This window comes from Lissotriton vulgaris, chromosome 11 (assembly GCF_964263255.1).
Source record: "Lissotriton vulgaris chromosome 11, aLisVul1.2, whole genome shotgun sequence".
Taxonomy (NCBI): domain Eukaryota; kingdom Metazoa; phylum Chordata; class Amphibia; order Caudata; family Salamandridae; genus Lissotriton; species Lissotriton vulgaris.
Genome location: NC_141699.1, coordinates 156,429,005 through 156,448,475, shown reverse-complemented (window position 1 = coordinate 156,448,475; position 19,471 = coordinate 156,429,005). Strand labels below are relative to the sequence as shown.

The 19,471-nt window shown below is 47.2% G+C and overlaps 1 protein-coding gene across 1 annotated transcript in view; it reads left to right on the top strand.

Annotated features, from left to right (window-relative positions):
* The window catches only part of LOC147679441 (P2X purinoceptor 7-like), a 317,897-nt gene that overhangs the window by 180,563 nt on the left and 117,863 nt on the right, over positions 1-19,471 (top strand). Inside the window, exon 5 of the mRNA XM_086943009.1 lies at positions 5,038-5,134. Coding sequence (XP_086799135.1) covers positions 5,038-5,134 — 97 coding nt within the window. The remainder of the gene's footprint in view (positions 1-5,037; positions 5,135-19,471) is intronic.

Genomic DNA, 19,471 nt, shown 5'->3' with positions numbered 1-19,471 from the left:
AGGAATCAGGCTTCCTGCTCGGGGGCAGGACAACAGAACAACCCCCTACCAGAGGGTTAACTCGGTTCCCAAGCAGTCACCCAATGCTTACTTCGGGCTCCTGCCCAGTCCAGGGAACTTCTTTCATACAACTGGGGGCCTACGGGGCCCAATGGCAGTTTCCCGAGGGGAGGGGCGGTCGCGGGGCTTCCTTTCTGCACCTAGGAGGCCCCGCGTGCTCTCCGGCAGGCCGCCCTCCTCCTCTGGGGATTACCTGTCTGTCTTCAGCCCGCTCGGGGCCCGGGTGACGTCTAGGGGAGGGCTCCGACTTCTTCGTGAGCCCTCCGGTGTGTATGTAAGCCGGTCAGGGCCCGGGGGAAGTTGCGCCGGCAGGTGGGGGCTCTCCTACGTTGTGGAGGCCCCGGTACTCTTGGATGACAGGGTCCCGGGCCTCTAAACCCTCCATGGGCCCAGGACCAATCAGGAGGAAGGCGCGTGGGGGGCTTGACCCCTGCAGCCAATCGCGTAGCGATCTGCGGGGGCACGACGCCGGCGGCCAATCAAAGTGTGGCGGGGGCGGAGTCACTTCCGACGCCCCCGTCACGTGAGGCTGGCAGGCTGGCTTCGTCGGGCCTACCACGGTCTGAGGTAATTTTCACGGCGGCCCTCTCCAGGCACTGAGGGCCGCCGAGGGGAGAATGAAAGCGGCACCGGCGCCACCGAGAGAGCGCCGGGCCGCGTCAGCAAGCACAAGGCCCCGAGAGCCCCCCGGGCTGCGGCGGTGTTCTCCTCGTGCAGCGATGCGGTCGCGGCCCTCTCCTGGCACCGAGGGCCGCCGATGGGGGCAGAAGACGATGCAGATGCTCCCGCGACACAGGGGCACAGCGGGCAGCGCCTTTGGGGACACAGCGCTTCAGAGCCTCCACTCCAGGGCACAAGGCGGTGCAGCGCTCGGCCACTTCAGAGCCTCTAAGGCACAGCAGGTGAGCGCTTAACACTTGTAGCGCCTCGGGGATACTGCTGCCAGCGCTTCTCACAGGTACAACAGTCTCCGGGCCCCAGTAGATCAAAGGATCACAGCGCTTCTCAGGCAGGTCAGTGGCTAGCGCTTCACAGGACCCCACAGGTGAGCATAACAGGTCCTCAATATAGCGCTTGTGCAGGCAACAGTCTCTCAACTTTCCAGCGCTTCAACTAGGCAGCAACCTCCTCCATTACCTCAGCGCTCTTCCCAGGGGCCAGTCCCAGAAATAAGGCAGTTCAGGCAGCGCTTGCAGGACAGGTAGCTCAGGATGCTAGCGCTTAGAAAATGGGAGCACTTAATCAGCAGACAGTTCCTTTAAATTAGGAGCAGGTCATCAGATCAGACTGGACAAGCCACCCAACAATGGTAGGATAGCGCAGGAACCCCAGGTGGCGTCAGGGGGCACAGGGAGCAACACAGCGCCAATACCTGGGTGGCTCTTCAAATGTCCTGTGGAGATTCAGTCTCTTATTGGCGCTTTATGTTCCTTGCGCCTTTGTAAGTTTCTTGGTTACTGGTTCCTTGATTTCTTCTTGGCGCAGCTGTTTCTTGCGCCCTTGTAAATAGCAGTTGGGTTCTTGTTTCCTTTGGTTTCTTATTCCTTGAAGGGGGTTAAGTTGGTGGCTGGTGTTGGATCTCCTCAGCCAATCCCCTCAAGTGGTCCCTGGGGGTTCCCTGCCGCGGGGCTAGGTCAGTGGGGGGGGGAACAGGATACCTCAACACTTGTAAAGCAGCACACTAGGCCCTGTCATTCCAGCATCATAAGACCCTGCCCTGACCCCCACTGCCTATCCTCCTGCGTAGGTACTTCCCCAGGTCTTCCCCTCAGCTTCTCTCCTCAGGAAAGTTCCCTCCCTTTCCTTTTATAGTGCCAGTTGACAGTTGGTAGTGTCAGTTGGTGTCAGTTGGTGTCACCTCACCTCTCCCAGAAGGTTCCAGAGGCTTCCAGGAGGTTCCACCATTCTACCTGTGGACAGGCTGGCAGGCTAAGATGGATACATTGCCTGAGGGTTCCAGCCAGCCCCTGGCTACTAGAATGCGCCCACTAAATCACGCTGCTGCAGCAGTGGTCTGTGGCGGGCATGTTAGGGGTAGGAAGTACCTGTACTTTAACACTAGTTTTAAACTACACAGGGCATTCTCCACCACCCAAAGCCTATACAGTGTTGTTTCAATAGGGGCATTCTAAATTAACAGGGGATAAAAAGCGAAATATTTCTGGGGAAAGGGCCAAGTCTTACACCCCTGCACCCACATAATCATAACCCACCCTTATTCCTTAAAATACCCCAAAACCCTTAAACACGAACCCGTCTTAACCCTATAAATATACCCTGTACCCCAAAACCCAAACCTATCCCTAAACCCTAAAAATACCCCTGTACCCCAAAACCCAAACCTAGCCCTGAACCCTATTAATACCCCTGTACCTCAAAACCCAAATCTACCTCTGAACCCTAAAAATACCCCTGTACCCCAAATCCAAACCTAGCCCTGAACCCTAAAATACCCCTGTACCCCAAAACCCAAACCTAGCTCTGAACCCTTAAAATACCCCTGTACCCCAAAACCCAAACCTACCCCTGAACCCTAAAAATACCCCTGTACTCCAAAACCCAAACCTAACCCTGAACCCTAAAAGTAACCCTGTACACCAAACCCCAAACCTACCCCTGAACCCTAAAATACCCCTGTACCCCAAAACCCATACCTAGCCCTGAACCCTAAAAATACCCCTGAACCCCAAAACTCAAACCTAGCCCTGAACCCTTAAAATACCCCTGTACCCCAAACCTACCCCTGAACCCTAAAAATACCCCTATACCCCAAAACCCAAACCTATCCCTAAAACTACCCGTGTACCCCATAACCCAAAACTATATATGAACCCTTAAAATACCCAAACACCCCAAAACATATACCTCAGTGCCCCAAAACATATACCCCTATACCCATACTTACCTTATCCAAACATTAAAAATAAACATGCTTTTACCATTCATGCATTTACAACGAATTTCGTTGCAAATGTATGCGTGGTAAAAGCATATAAAATGTAATGCCATGCGTTATAATGGCATTGCGGAGTCATGGTACTTTCGTAATGAAAGTATGCAGAGTGATGGTATGCGGAAAGAAAGTTGCGGAATAATGGATATTTACCCTCCCCCGGTAAGTACATTGGTGGCACGGCGGCCCAGATCTCCAGCAACATACTGATATTTTTTCACCACCCATTTGAAAAATGAACAGGTCTCTCTCATTGATGGCCAGCACCGAAATACACTTTTAGACACACCTCCCGCCACAAGTTCTAAAATTGCGAACTTTAGAGCTGGGTAGCTACGTTCGAATCTCGGCATCAGCTCAACATCCTGTGATTCCAGGCAAATCGCTTTGTCTCCCCGTGCCTACCACAAATGAATGTGTTCTTGTGTAATGTAAATTGTGCTCATGCCATGTTGTCGAGTTCGCGCTATTTAATATTGCAAGGAAAAATAAAGTAGGGAAACTCGAGTTCACACACTACTGAACACGCACTATTAAGTGCATCAGCAGTGCACTGTGAATCGGAGCGTTTCACAGGCCTGTCACAGATAAGAAATGCTATCAAAACGAAATCCTACAAAACAATATACTACTGGCCGGCAGCAATTCATACCCGGACAACGTTGGGACGGGCTGCTAGTTTATATATATACACGTTAATACCACTTTCAGATGAAAGGACGAGCAAAGAGCAGGTATTAATACATTTGTGCTGTGAAAAACGGTGCCATTGTCTTAAGGATAAAAATGTGTCAAGAATTGTAATATAGGCAAATATAGGCAAACCTTCTAAACATCTATCTATATATATATAAAAACGAAAGTATGTCTGTTTGTCCTTTATGCATTACTACACCATTCATCCGATCGGCATGAAACTTTGGGAAGTTGTTGAGTACACTCCGGCGAAGGTTTCTGGCAAAAAAAAAAAAGAAAAATTTGTTAAATATCGGGCCCCCAGGGCGCTCATAATCTTTCCAATACTGAACGTTTACAGTTGCCGGTGCGCTCGCTTTTGCAATAACAATCAACAAAGCACAAGGACAATCGCTGCAAGTGTGTGGACTAGATTTGGAGAATCCGTGCTTCTCACATGGACAACTGTATGTGGCCATCTCACGCGTCGGAAAACCTTCTGATTTATTCGTGTACGCACCAGACGGAAAAACAAAAAATACCGTGTATCCACAAGCACTTGAATAAATAAACAGAATTAAAACAACACTTTAAAATGTTTTCCATATTAAAATGAATACGTTTCAATAAAAATGACACAATGTAAATTGAATGTTATCATAACAAGTTTCCTTAAATTTCCTTTCTTCTGAGATTGCAGCAACGCGCGACGGGTAAGCTAGTTTTAAATAACATGAAGTCATGGTGTTATGTACAGCCTGAGCATAAAATATCTAAATGTAGAAAGCATGTGTTAGAACTTCACAGAGATTAGACTGCAGTTTAATTCAACAGATACCCAGAAGGCAGGAATTACAAATTAACGTTGAACAACATTGACACCTGGACTGTTTGCAACCGACTAATTCCCATTCTCTTCAGGTAATAGTGACTCTCGGGCTGCTGCACTGGTCTTGTGTTCTAACTGTAGTTTTGACATTATGACGTATATGTATGTTTATAATAGCCCCATTTGCAGGGCATGTCAACAAAATGGCAGCTCTCTTTGTGCTGTCAGATTACGGGTAAGAATCCCGGCCTGGACATTTCAGTCTTTCGTTCCCCCGAGGGCGATTAAATTAAGAACAAGACATTTTATGATATTAGGACTTGGCTAAACAGCAAAACTGCTGCAGTCAGCACTGTTTAAAATAAACCTTGTTTCTTATAAACAAAAAAACATCTATACATGCTAAAACACTTCAAGGCGATGTATTTGTAAAACGTGTGATTATGGAACCGTTTCTTGTTGTTTTTTTCTGAGATGTCATTTCAAATCTTATTTCTAATGATTTTCTTTCAACCACCAGGAATACAGACTGGAAAGTGCGTCAGCTATAATTCATCTGTGAGAACCTGTGAGGTGTCGGCCTGGTGCCCTGTGGAGTCGGATAGAAGCGCCCCTAGGTTAGTATCACGATTGGCTACCTAAAAACGGGATCGCTGTCCACTGAGAGTCCAGAGGATGGGTGGTTCATCTACAAGTTATTATTACATAGTGCTAGGCTGCTTAGAAAAATAAAAATGTAACCTAACTAAGCTTTAGTTCCTGGGCTGTCCACCCAGCGCTCAAGTTAGGTTTTCATGCTATCCACAATGATTATGTATGAAGTGAATTTACATATAATTACTTCCACTGAAGATTATTTACATAGTTTCTGATTATTGTGAAAACTTGGCAGAATATTATAGTTTGCGGTTGGTCGGTCCCAACCCTAGACAGCATTAGCTCTCTATGGGATATTCATAGTTACAATGGTAGAAGGAAGAACCAATTCAGAGTTTGGGGGTGGAAAAGAAGGGGATACATGTCTGGGTCATGACTGAGCGGCCATGTAGCCCTCATAGATTTGGTGTTCTTCCACGTATCCTAAAAGACCAGTAGGACCATAGTGAGTGGAGGGAACGCTAAAGGGGAAAAAGAGAGGACTTATGGAAACACTTCTAGGTATATCAGCATTACTTTATAATCACTTGCCTGGGATCAGAGTTTGAATGAAGTTCACTTACTTTACTTCTTAATTCCAGGCCCTCTTGGCTGTTGTGCTTCTTTCTGCAGGCCCAACCTTCTTTTTTTAAGTTCAAATAGTTTTATTGAAAGGAAAACAAGGTGACCATACAAAGTATACACTATAAGTCTTACAACATCTCGTTCCAATCTTGCTGCATAGAAAGTAAAGGAATTGGACTAATAATACAAAAGTGAGACAGAAAAAATGGTTTGGGAACCTCCTATTGAGACGGTTCTGGTAAATAACATCGTTTGGCACAATCATCAATAAATGTTGTGACATGCGACCACAAGTCAGCACGTTTTGAAGCCATTTGAGGAGGGTACACAAAGGCCGTGTCTAACCTATGATTACGGCAGACAGTGTACCACCAAGCTCTATATGAAATTTTCGAAAAGTCTTTCCATTTGAAAGTAATTTGTTGAAAGGCAATCGCTAATAATTAATCAATTATCTTGACATTAAATGAAACCTCGTCCCAGATAGAAGAAAGACTGCCCAGGAAGATATGAATGAAAGAAAAAGGAAATGTAGTGTCATAAATTAAGTTAACTTGAGACCAAACTTGCTTCCAAAAGTTGTGTATCTGTTGACAAATAAATAACAAATGAAATAGGTCAGCGTTGGGAGAAGAACAAGTCCAACATGTGTCCGGAGTGGCTGAAAAACGTTTACATAAAGCGGGTGGCGTGAATAAAAGTCTGTTATAAACAAAAAATAATATCTGAAAGAAACACGTTAGTGTTAGATTCCTTACCTTAGAATATCCCCAGGCGTCAGACTGGATCCGGAAAGGTTTCGTCGTCGGCATCGTGATCGCTGGGATGACGTCGTCGGAGTACTTAGATGCCTCCCTCGCGCGCTGACGTCAGTTCTTCTTTTTTCCGCGCTAGCAAGTGCAGATCCGGGGAGAACTAGTTCCCTTAGTCACTTTTTGACTATCTTTTTGGTCTTTTTGACTATCTCTTTTCGAGTCGACCTCGACTCCTGGTGCCGGTAGGGATGCCCGGTTTCAAGCCGTGTGATGCCGGTCACCGACTGATGTCGGTTACGGACCTCAATCGCTGGTGTCTCTACTGCCTAGGGTCCGACCACGACGACACGTTGTGCCCCGACTGCTAGGCCTTGATGTCGAAAGCTAGGCGGGAGCAGTCCCGCAAGCTTCTCGAGATCCGGCAGTCGGCTCCGCGCCGCTCAAGGTCCTGGTCGAGGAGGAAGTTGAGGGGCTGGTCGCGGAGCCGGAGCCCGCACCGTTCATCAGGCTCCAAGTCCTCGCATTCAGGTAAGTCGAGGCACTCTAAAAGGAAATCGAAGAAGCGACATCGCTCTTCTGACTCCCCTCATCGGTCGTGTGACTCAGCTGAGGGTTCGGGTGGCACCACCCGCGCGGCTCCGCCGGAGCCGCAGGCTTCGCATCCGGTCTCATACCCTCCGGTCCTGGACTGCACGCGACGTCTGAGGAGATTCGTGATTTCCTCGTGGCCATGAGGACTCACTTCCCTCCGTCGAAGCCTGCCGGCATGCCTTTGGGCCCCGCAGACCTAACTAGGTGCCCTAGCGACTTCGGCGCCATCGTTGACTTCGGTCCTGACGCAGCAGGGCCCCAGGGGATCCAGGCCTGGATCCTGGTCGATGCCAGTTGACCTCAAGACTCCTGCGCTGGTGCCGACCCCGATAGTGCCACTCCCGGCACCGTCCTCTGACGCCGCCGCCCCCAGTTTCAGCCCCGGTCCAGCGTCGGAGCGGCGCCGCGGTGTGTGACCAATTCACCTATGACCCGCCTCCATCATTTCGGCCTGTTTATCAGTACACGGATGAAGGGGAGGACTGGGAGGGATCTGGGGACCTTCTGGCACAACAGTGCCAGTTACGTCAGGACTGAGCTGATGAGCTGGGGGAAGCCAGTGGTCTTGACACATTGCCTGACACTGGATTCATCTCTCCTCCCTCTGTGGCTACGGAGGAGGGTGCTACTTATGGTGTGGTGTTGCGCAGGGCAGCCTAGGCCTTGTCTCTTGAGCTCCCTGCTGCGGCCGTGAGGACTAATGTACTCACCGAGGTGCTTCAACCGCTAGTAAGCTGTTTGGAGCCTCTGCTACCGTTTATTGAGGCCCTCGCGGACTTTCTGATGGGCACTTGGTCCAAGCCCTCCACAGTGCCCCCTGTGGATCAGAACGCCACGACGCCACCGCCCGGCTCCGGGCGACCCCTGCTTTCTGTCCATACACCCCACCCCTGAGAGACTGGTGATCCAGTCCTCTACTTCCCTGACTGCATTCCCGACTTGATCGGGAATCCAAAAGGTTTGACCAGTTTTGGAAGAAACTGTTCTCCTCACTTAGTCTGGGGTTGCAGTCTATCAACACCGCATGCCTTTTGGGCCGTTACACCCACTCTTTGTGTGATACGGTTGTGGACGTGCTGCCCCAGTGTCCAGAGGAGTCCCAGGCACAGCTCGCCCAAGCTAATGCTGAGGGGCAGGATGCAGCATGTTATTCCATCAGATATGGACTTGATACCACGGACTCGCTGGGCAGAGCGATTTCCACGACGGTGGTGATCCGTCACCACACCTGGTTGAGGTCCGCCAACTTTTCTGGGGATTTCCAGTCCACGCTCATGGACATGCTCTTCGATGGCCATCGCCTTTTTGGGGACAAAGCAGACAGTGCGCTTGAGTGTTTCAAGGACTCCAGGGATACGGCCAAGTCCTTGGGCCTGTTGGGCCTGCACCAGCAGACTTCTGTTTTTTGCCCCTTTGGTGGCCAGGGAAGGGGCACCCCCACATGTTAGTCCAGCTACAGGCCGCAGAACCAACCTCAACGCGGTCGCGGATGTGGTAACCACCGTGCCGGTGCAGGGGGACAGAGGCCAGGTCAGTCCACATCCGCTCCCGCAGCATCTGCCTCAAAGCCTTCCTAGTCCGAGCTTTCAGGCCCATTAAACGCCAGTTTGGGACAGGGTTCGCCATCACCTCCTCCACTGGCGTACCATCACTTTGGACAGGTGGGTACTGCAAATCGTCCGAAGGGGATACTACCTCCCCTTCGAGGTGATCACTCCAGCCATGCCACCGCAGTACCACCGCATGTCGGGGGATCACTTGCAGCTTCTGCTGGAGGAAGTTATGGCCCTCTTGGCGAAAGGGGCCATCGAGCACGTTGCTGGGCCAGAAGTAGGACTTGGTTGCTACTCCCACTACTTTCTGGTTCCCAAGAAGGGTCAAGGAGGCCTGCGCCCTATCTTGGACCTCCGGAGCGTCAACGGCTTTCTCCGCAAAGAGAAGTTCAAGATGCTGACTTTAGCTCAGGTCCTGGCTGCCCTAGACCCTGGAGACTGGATGGTAGCGTTGGACTTGTAGGACGCATATTTCCACATCCCCGTCCTGCTGGCCCACCGGCGCTACCTGCGGTTCAGGGTAGGCCACAAGCACTTTCAGTTAACCGTGCTCCCCTTCGGCCTCACCAGTGCCTCTCGGGTGTTCATGAAAGTGATGGCGGTGGTCGCAGCTCATCTGCGCAGATTAGGGGTTCCAGTCTCCCCCATCTCGACTACTGGTTGTTGAAGTCGGACTCAACCCAGACAGTCATCTCCCACCTCCAGACTACGGCCAATCTCCTGCACTCACTGGGGTTCTCCATCAACGTGCCGAAGTCACACCTGTGCCCTTCTCAGAAGCTCCTCTTCATCGGAGCGGTTCTGGACTCGGTGCAGTTTCGGGTTTATCCTTCCGAGCAGTGGGTTCAGGATATTCAGGCTCTGATTCCGATTTTTCGGCTTTTATTCAGAGTCTCGGTCAGGATGACGCTGCGGCTCCTGGGGCTGATGGCCTCCTGCATCCTGCTTGTGCATCATGCCAGGTGGCGGATGCGGGCCCTGCAGTAGGACCTGAAGTTCCAGTGGGCACAGCATCAGGGCAACTTGTCCGACCACGTCCTGATCTTGGAGGGCACTGCAAGACAGTTGCAGTGGTGGCTCACCGACCGCGATTGGGTCAGCGGCAGATCCCCCCTCCCTACCCCAACCGGAGCACGCAGTGGTGATGGATGCGTCCCTCCTGGGATGGGGGGCCACATGGGAGAGGCGGAGATCAGAGGCCTCTGGTCTCCAGCGGAGTCCCAGCTCCATATCAACCTTCAGGAGCTGCGGGCGATCTGACTTGCACTGAAGGCATTCTTTCCCTCTGTCCGGGGAAGTGTAGTGCAGGTGTTCACGGACATCACCACCGCCATGTGGTACTGCAACAAACAGGGCGGGGTGGGGTTGTGGACCCTTTGTCAGGAGGCCCTGCGCCTCTGGACATGGCTGGAACACTAGGGTGTCACCCTGGTGGTTCAACACCTGGCAGGTTCCCTGAATGCCAGGGTGGACAAACTCAGCCGCCGGTGCATGATGGATCACGAATGGCGTCTGCACTCGGACGTGGCGCAAGGTCTCTTTCAGCAGTCGGGAGAGCCTTGGTTAGATCTATTCGCCACCGAAGAGAACGCGCAATGTCATCAGTTCTGCGTGTTGGAATTTCCAAGGCGGTACTCGCTCGGAGATGCTTTTCGTCAAGAGTGGAGTTGTGGTCTGTTGTACGCCTTTCTGCCTATACCACTTCTGCCCAGAGTGCTGAAGAAGATCAGGCCCGACCGGGCCCAAGTCATCCTTGTGGCTCCGGACTGGGCACGAAGATACTGGTATCCCGAGCTACTCAGTATGTCAGTCGATTCCCCAGACTCGTCTGCCTCTTCAGGAGGACCTTCTGTCACTGCAACAGGGGACGGTCCTCCACCCGAACCTGTCCAGTCTCCACCTACATGCGTGGAGATTGAGCGGCGACAGTTGAGGCCATTTGACTTGCCTCCTGAAGTCTGTGATGTCATTCTGGCAGCCAGGCGTCCCTCCACAAAAACGGTATACGCCTGCATGTGGAACAAATTTGTGGCATGGTGCACAGCAAAGGCTATGGATCCACTTTCTGCCCCTCTTTCAGAGGTTCTCCTTTTCCTTCTTTCTCTTGCCCAGCAAGACTCTGCTCTGGGCACTATCAAAGGCTTTCTCTCTGCCATTTTGGCCTTCTTAAGGCTTCCTGATCAGCCTTCTCTTTTCAAGTCCCCTGTTGTAAATAGGTTCTTGAAAGGCATCACACACATGTTCTCTCCTATTCCCTTCGTGATGCCTCAGTGGGACTTGAACTTAGTACTTACTTATCTCATGTGCGTTCCCTTTGAGCCACTTAATAATTGTCCTCTTCATCTTCTAACTCTTTAAACTGCTTTCCTGGTTGCTATCACCTCTGCCAGAAGAGTGAGTGAGCTTCAGGCTCTGTCTTCTAAGCCTCCTTTCCTCTCTGTCCATTCGGACAAGTTGTTCTGAGGACTAGTCCTTCTTTCCTGCCCAAGGTGGTTACGACCTTTCACATCGGGCAGTCTATCACCTTGCCCACCATATTTCCGCCTCTGCATCCCTCGAAAGAGGAAGAGAGGCTCCACCATCTGGACCCAAAACGTGCGCTCTTTTTATCTAGACCGCACATGCCAGTTCCGGGTGGACAACCAGCTCTTTGTTGGTTACGTGGGAGCTAATAAGGGACGGGTGGTGCACAAGTGGACCATCTCTCAGTGGGTTGTTTTGTGCATCAAGGTCTATTATTCCTTGGCGCAAAAGGAGCCTCCTGTGAGGCTGCATGCCCATTCCACTCGGGCCACGTCGGCTACTACTGCCCTGGGTCGGAAAGTCCCCTTGCAGAGCATCTGTCAGGCAGCTACATGGGCCTCGCTGCACACGTTTGCTAAGCACTACTGCCTGGACAGCCAAGTCTGGAAAGACGGCTTTTTGGCCCGTTCCGTTTTCCAGGACTTCCTGGTGTGATCTTGGTTCGCAGATCCACCACCGGGGTTGGTGTTGCTGGTGTATCTATTCTAAGGTAAGGAATCTAACACTAACGTGTTTCTTTCAGATGCACAAGTTACTTAACTTCGGTAACGATATATCTGTAAGAAACATTAGTTAGTGTTAGATTCCTTACCGCCCCACCCATCCTCCCCGTTCTGCAAACCCATATCTAGGGTTAAGGTATCTCCCTTTAAAGGCCCTAGTTTCATGGCACCAGTGTCGGTTTCTTGCATGGCTCTGCATTCCTGGAGTGGAAAGCAATGTACAGAACTGACGTCAGCGCGCGAAGGTGGCGTCTAAGTACTCCGACGATATCATCCCGGCGATCACGCTGACGGATGAGGAGCTGCAGACAACGCCTACCGACGCGCAGGGGTACTGCTGATGAAAACTTTCGGATCCAGCCTGACGCCTGGGGATATTCTAAGGTAAGGAATCTAACACTAACTAACGTTTCTTACAGATATATTGTTACAGAAGGTAAGTAACTTGTGCGTTTGTGTGGTGTTTGCTGCTCTAGAGGCTTTACGTATTTTGGACCAAATGCCTTTTCAGAGTGAGAGTGGCTAGCATACTGCGAAGCCTCGTTCCCAAGCCTATTCAGTTTTTGTTTTCTGTCTATCGGTGTCAATGCCTTGCAAGTGGTTGTAAACAGTAGAGGCTTTGGATGTGGTCGTTAACAGGGCATGAAGTAGTAAAGAGGGTTCTGAGTTATTGGAGGTGACTGGTATGACAGGGAAGTAGGAGTAAGTTTCCAGTACATCTTTTTTGAGTATATTGTATTTATGGATAAAGGAGGTCGGTAAATTGAATATCTGTATGAGTGTAACAAAAGGCAAAAATTCTGATTTTGAGAATAATTGTTAAAACCATAACAAACCCCTTTCTCTTCAAGTCCTCCAATAAGAAGGTCTGTTATGGATCAATACATTTTTATTATGCCAAATTGTTGAGTTTAAAAAGGAATCCTTAGAATCATGAGTAGAGTGAGAAGGTAAATCGAGTAATTTGGAAGTATTCTTTAATATAGGAGTGGAAAAGGAATTGTGGTTTGTGTGAAAAAGAAAGATATTCACGAAATGAATAAGGAGACCTAAACAGGCACTCTGTTGAAGTCCAGAGAGGACAGTCGTCTGCAGAGTCAAGCAACCAAAGAGAGGCCTGACGTAATAAGAAAGCTTTTTGATAAGCCTGGAAATCTGGGAAATTAACTCCGCCTTCTGTTTTAGGACGAATTAATTTTGATAAAGACATTCGAGGTTTCTTATTCCATAAGAAAGAGGATAAAATGGAGTTGATTTTTTAAAATATAACTTGGAAGTAATGGGGATTGGGATGTTCGAAATAGTATATAAAACTATGGGTGATAGCATCATCTTTATGGTATCTAAACGGCCCCGCCAAGACAAGTAAAGGGGATGCCATTTAGAGGTCCGTTCTGAAATCTTTTGAAGACATTTATTCATACATAATATTACCGTTTCTGAAATTGAAGGTGTAAAGTGTAAACCTAAATATTTAATGTGATTTGGAATCCACTTAAATTGAGAAGCTTGGAATTGTGAGCTAAAAGTATGTTTTGTTAAAGGTAGTATTTCGCATTTATCATTGTTTGATTTGTATCCGGAAATAAGTGAATAAGATTTCACCTCCTCTAAAAAAGCCGGAATTGATTCTTCTGGTTTGGACAAAAAAAGCAGAATATCATCAGCATAGGCTGCTGGTTTGATGTGAGCATTTGATATTTGAAATCCATAAATGTTTTGGTTTTGACGTAGTTTAGATAAAAATAGTTCTAGGGCCAGGTTAAACAGGAAAGGAGAAAGAGGACAACCCAGCTGCACCCCTCTGCCCAAGTTAAAAAATGAGGAAATTAAGCCATTGGCACAGACTGCTGCATGAGGATTAGAGTAGAGGAGAGATAGTAAATTTATAAAATTGGGGCCAAATACAAACCATTCAAGGGTGTAGAATAAATATTTACACTTAACTCTATCAAAAGCCTTTTCGGCATCCAGTGCAATTGCCGCCAAAGAATAGTCAAGATGTGAAGATTTGGATAAGACATCAAAAAAGAGTCGCATATTATCTGTAATGACTCGCCCTTTGACAAAACCAGTTTGTTACTTTCCTTATACATTTGGTAAGTAAGAGTCAAGACGTATGGCCAAAGCTTTAGAAAAAATGTTGAAATCAATATTAACCAGTGAAATAGGTCTATAGTTTTTACAATATTTAGAGTCTTTACCTTCTTTGGGGATAAGAGAAATATGGGCTTCGGAGAATGAGCCAGAAGAATTTTTTGAAAAAACCACAGTTGGACAGAATGTAGAACAATGTCATACATTCACCCCAGTACAGAGATCTGGGCCTAAATCCATCGTTTTTTTTGCACTCCACACCACCCCAGTTCAGACATGGCCATATGCAAATCAGTCTGGCCCTGTGCCTCATGGGAACAGTCCAGCCCGAACTGCCAAGCCATGCCTCCCCTGGACCGGAAACAAGCTTCCGAGGACCGGTTTCTGGCATTTCAGCCGTCTTCAGCCCGACTTGCTTGAATCCAGTGGTGTGGAGAGCATGGGACTCACGTCTGAGCATACCCATCCCACTCAGGGTGACAAATGCAAAAACCACAGTTGATGGACAGAATGAAGAACAATGTCATACATTCACCCCAGTACAGAGATCTGGGCCTAAATCCATAGTTTTTTTTGCACTCCACACCACCCCAGTTCAGACATGGCCATATGCAAATCAGTCTGACCCTGTGCCTCATGGGAACAGTCCAGTCCGAACTGCCAAGCCATGCCTTCCCTGGACCGGAAACAAGCTTCCGAGGACCGGTGTCTGGCATTTCAGCCGTCTGCAGCCCGGCTTGCTTGAATCCAGTGGTGTGTAGAGCATGGGACTCACGTCTGAGCATACCCATCCCACTCAGGGTGACAAATGCAAAAACCACAGTTGATGGACAGAATGTAGAACAATGTCATACATTCACCCCAGTACAGAGATCTGGGCCTAAATCCATAGTTTTTTTTGCACTCCACACCACCCCAGTTCAGACATGGCCATATGCAAATCAGTCTGACCCTGTGCCTCATGGGAACAGTCCAGTCCGAACTGCCAAGCCATGCCTTCCCTGGACCGGAAACAAGCTTCCGAGGACCGGTGTCTGGCATTTCAGCCGTCTGCAGCCCGGCTTGCTTGAATCCAGTGGTGTGTAGAGCATGGGACTCACGTCTGAGCATACCCATCCCACTCAGGGTGACAAATGCAAAAACCACAGTTGATGGACAGAATGTAGAACAATGTCATACATTCACCCCAGTACAGAGATCTGGGCCTAAATCCATAGTTTTTTTGCACTCCACACCACCCCAGTTCAGACATGGCCATATGCAAATCAGTCTGACCCTGTGCCTCATGGGAACAGTCCAGCCCGAACTGCCAAGCCATGCCTTCCCTGGACCGGAAACAAGCTTCCGAGGACCGGTGTCTGGCATTTCAGCCGTCTGCAGCCCGGCTTGCTTGAATCCAGTGGTGTGTAGAGCATGGGACTCATGTCTGAGCATACCCATCCCACTCGGGGTGACAAATGCAAAAACCACAGTTGATGGACACAATGTAGAACAATGTCATACATTCACCCCAGTACAGAGATGTGGGCCTAAATCCATCGTTTTTTTGCACTCCACACCACCCCAGTATAGATATGGCCATATGCAAATCAGTCTGACCCTGTGCCTCATGGGATCAGTCCAGCCCGAACTGCCAAGCCATGCCTTCCCTGGACCGGAAATAAGCTTCCGAGGACCGGTTTCTGGCATTTCAGCCGTCTACAGCCCGGCTTGAATTTTTTGAGGCATAACATTTTTTTTATAAGTGAATGCAGTTTGGGTATTAAAAGCTTAGAAAAATGGGTATAGAATTTGACGGTAAAGCCATCCGGGCCAGGAGATTTGTCTTTTTTGAGATTTTGAAGGGCTTGTAGGAGGTCATGCTAGGAGAGGTTCTATTCTAAGGGGGAAAAATCCAAAGAAGCCGATTGAGGCTTTTGGATGTTAGAGAGGAATTGCGATAATGAGTGATCTGTAGGTTGGATTTCTGATGAATATAAAGATTTGTAAAAGAGAGATTTCACTAAAATCTCAGCATCTTTAAATTTTAAGACGAAGTGCTCATCGAAGACAGAATCAATGTTTAATTTGTTTTGGCGAATCTTTAAAGAGTTGGCTAAAATTTTCCATGCTTTATTTTTACCTCCATAGAATTTTGTGCTGGATTTTAATAAGTAAAGTGAGGCATCTTCTGTTGATTTCTTATTCAATTTATCATTAATGAGGGTCTTTAAACATTCTTCGGAGTGTGATGTATAATATGAATGCTCTAATGCCTTAATGTCTTGAAGGAGGTCCATAGTAATCTTACGAGCAGCTTTCAGTTTCTTTGCAAACTAGCCTAAAATAATATCTCTTGCTGACGCCTTAAAGGCATCCCAAATGGTTGCAAGAGATAGGGAATCTGTAGTATTTCTCTCAAAATAATCCGTGGAAAAGGAGGTAAAAGCTACAGAGAATTTGGAATCTAAGAGGAGTGCGTTATTAAAACTCCATCTTCTGGAAGCGTTGGTTCTAGCGAGTTTGTCAAAGCCAATTGAAACAGGTGCAAGATTTGATAGGAGAACAGGGCCAATTTCTGCATGTGTAAGAGACTGCGAAATGTTATGAGATATGAAAACATAGTCAATTCTTGATTGGGTGTGATGGGTTGAGGAATAAAAGGAATATTCTCTGGTGGTCGGGTTACAAAGGTGCCAAGCGTCAAGCAATTTATGTTGACGCATAGTGTGAGTGAAAGATTTATGTCACTTGTTTCGGAAGAAGGACACCTTAGAGTTTCTGTCTAAAAAGGGGGTCAAACACTTGGTAACAGTCTCCAGCCATAATGAAATTATCTTCGATGTAGTGAGAAATATGCTTAGCCAAAGCAGGCCAAGAGGAAGCATCTCCGCCCGTAGGTGCATAAAAATTAGGAAGAGAGATTAGAACACCATTTAGTGATAATTTAACAATGAGCCATCTCTCTTCAACATCGGATTCTTGCGATAACAACGTAACTGGTAGAGATTTACGACATGATATAACCACTTCGTTTCGTTTACCATCCCCTGGAGAAAAATAAGCCTCACCCATCTAACCCCTTTTCAATTTCAAAGATTTAATATCCGTAAGGTGGGTTTCTTGTAAGAAAACAATATCCGCATTTAACTTAGCCGAGTGTGACAAAACCCTCTGCCTCTTGATAAAAGAGTTTAGTTCCCTAATGTTCCATGGGACTAATTTAAGAGACATGAGATATTAAAATGGATAATAAAAACAGTATAAAATTACAATCCAATTCAATAAGATGAAAAAATCAACAATAGAATAACCCCAGCTTGTAGTGCAAAAGTCTAGTTTGTTAGAAAAACACTGTATAGTGTTAAAAGATATAAAAGAAAAAAGAAGGGATGAAATAATTCAAAACATTGAGAAATATAGAGAATATTTAAGCAAAAACAAGAATAGTAGGAGAGAATAGCCACATAAGAGGAAATAAATGTAGAAGTCAAATGACAGAAGAAAGAAGTAGAAGGATGTATTTCAAAACACAGAACAAGAGACAGGACGGATAATAAACCTGCATAGAGTGAACATGAAAGTGGGTTAAGGTACAAAAGCCACCATACTAGAAATAGAAGGAAAATTGGAAGGCAAAACAAAAAACAGAAGACGAAACAAAAAACATACCTACAATGCGGGAACATGAAAGCAAGGGTGGGTGGAACCACATGGAACAAGCGGAACATCGGGTGAAGACTGGACCGGACCAAGGAAAGGACACGCCATACTATGAACATCACTGTATAGGCGAAGGATAAAGAAAATAGAAAAACTTAATAAGGCATTTCATATTAATATAAGAAACAAACAGCGAACCAAAAAAATCTCTAGAACTAAGTAACCTTAACCATAATTGCAAAGACTATGTGCAACCCTAAAAGAATAATAGGTCTACATCACTTAAAGAACCTACAAACAAATTGAATTAAGATCATGAATGTGGGAGCAAAGAAAGTCAAGTAACATGTGAGGAAGAAGGCCGTGAGGAGTCCATCTTGTTCGAAATGAAGAAACTTTGCAATCAGACAGGTTCTTCGTAGGAAGACGTTCTGTTGTTAAATGTGACTTTGAAGATACATGGGTGAAAGAGACCATATGTAGCTCCCATGGTGCGGAGATCTGATCTCATTTCGAGGAAAGCTTTACGTCTAGCTGCCGTTGCTCTAATCTTGCGCAAAAAATAATGTAGACCCAGACCATGAAAACTGCTGAATGGCTTTGGCAGTCGTCAGAACTTTCAGGAGATCTGTATATTCTAAGAAATAGAGGATAACACTTCTGGGTCTCTGCGAGGATGAGGAATTACTAGAAGTACGCCCCAGTCTGTGAGCACTCTGGATATTCAGAGTGGTGTCTTTTGGCAAATGTAAGATTTTGGGAAAAAAGGATTTGAAAAAAGTAATAGGGTCTGATCCTTCAACTCCTTCATTCAAACCATATAAGCGTAAGTTGTTTCTGCTGTTATGATTTTCTAAGTCCTCAACCTGCTTTTGGAGTGTTGAAACTTGCGACTGCATGAAAGGAACCGTTTTGGAGGTTTCGTCCAAGGCTGAGACACAGTGTTCCACCGCTGTGAGCCTGGTATCAAGCTGTGACCAACTGTCAGAGGGGATTTGCACTTTGGAATTGGTTTCCTCCATAAAGGGTCTGAGTGCTTTTATTTCCTGCAACAACAGTTCCATTGATACTGGGGAATCCTGTTTGGGTGGTGATTGGGGATCCTATTTTAGACGTTTCACCTTTGACTTTCCTGGTACAGTCCGCATTTGATCCATTATGATGTTGCCACACTCCATCTCAGGAGATCTAGAATTCTCCAATTTTGAGAGCTCTGGAAAAAAAGCTTCAAATTTTTTATGAAAACACGTTTTGGTTTGGACGCAGTAAAAGAAGAACCTTTCATTCTGCCCATCAATTATTAAGTCAGCAAACTGAAATGTCTCGTATTAGTTCAGAGCAGTATAGTGACACAGTCAAGTAAATGAATAAGTGTAAGCATCACAATGAAAGAGCCAAGTAGATGGGGCAGGTTAACAAAAAGGTAATACGGATCATGCTACAATTCAAGGAATACCTGGCATCGTCCTACACCACGGACTGCTACATCCGCCATTGTGAACGGACTATGTTGCATTTGGGATGCAAATTCACCTCACATTTAATACAAAATCATTTCAGTCGTATTGCTCAGTAGGTAAAACTAGAATGCTGAGAGGTTTTCATGAAATGATATATGTAGAAAACATGATGTCTATATAGACAAGTTCCTCGTATCTCCTCAACATTTGTCTGAAAGAAATCTCAGAGTGCATCTAAGATGGTGCCCTTAACCCCAGTGGTTCAAAAATGAGAGGGCTATAAGAGAAAAGCAAAGTTGTTGCTATATTATGGAAAACTGCTGGGGAAATGCAGTAAAAAAGCAGCAATATAAGGATATTTGGGGCATCATTGAGAGTAGACAATACTCGTCTAAATTAGAGAAGGATAAACGCATCCGTCACGTTTACCGAAAACAAAATGGTGGCGTCAATATCGCGGACCCGCCTCTAAGCGTCTACCTTCAAACGCTGTCTTCCTTAGCTGTGTGAGCCGCGGAAATGTTCCCGTCCTAGTCAGGGGCTCTTTACATGACAACTCCGCCTGACAGCTTAGCTCTGGACGGTCTATTAGCGCGAATCCTTCATCTC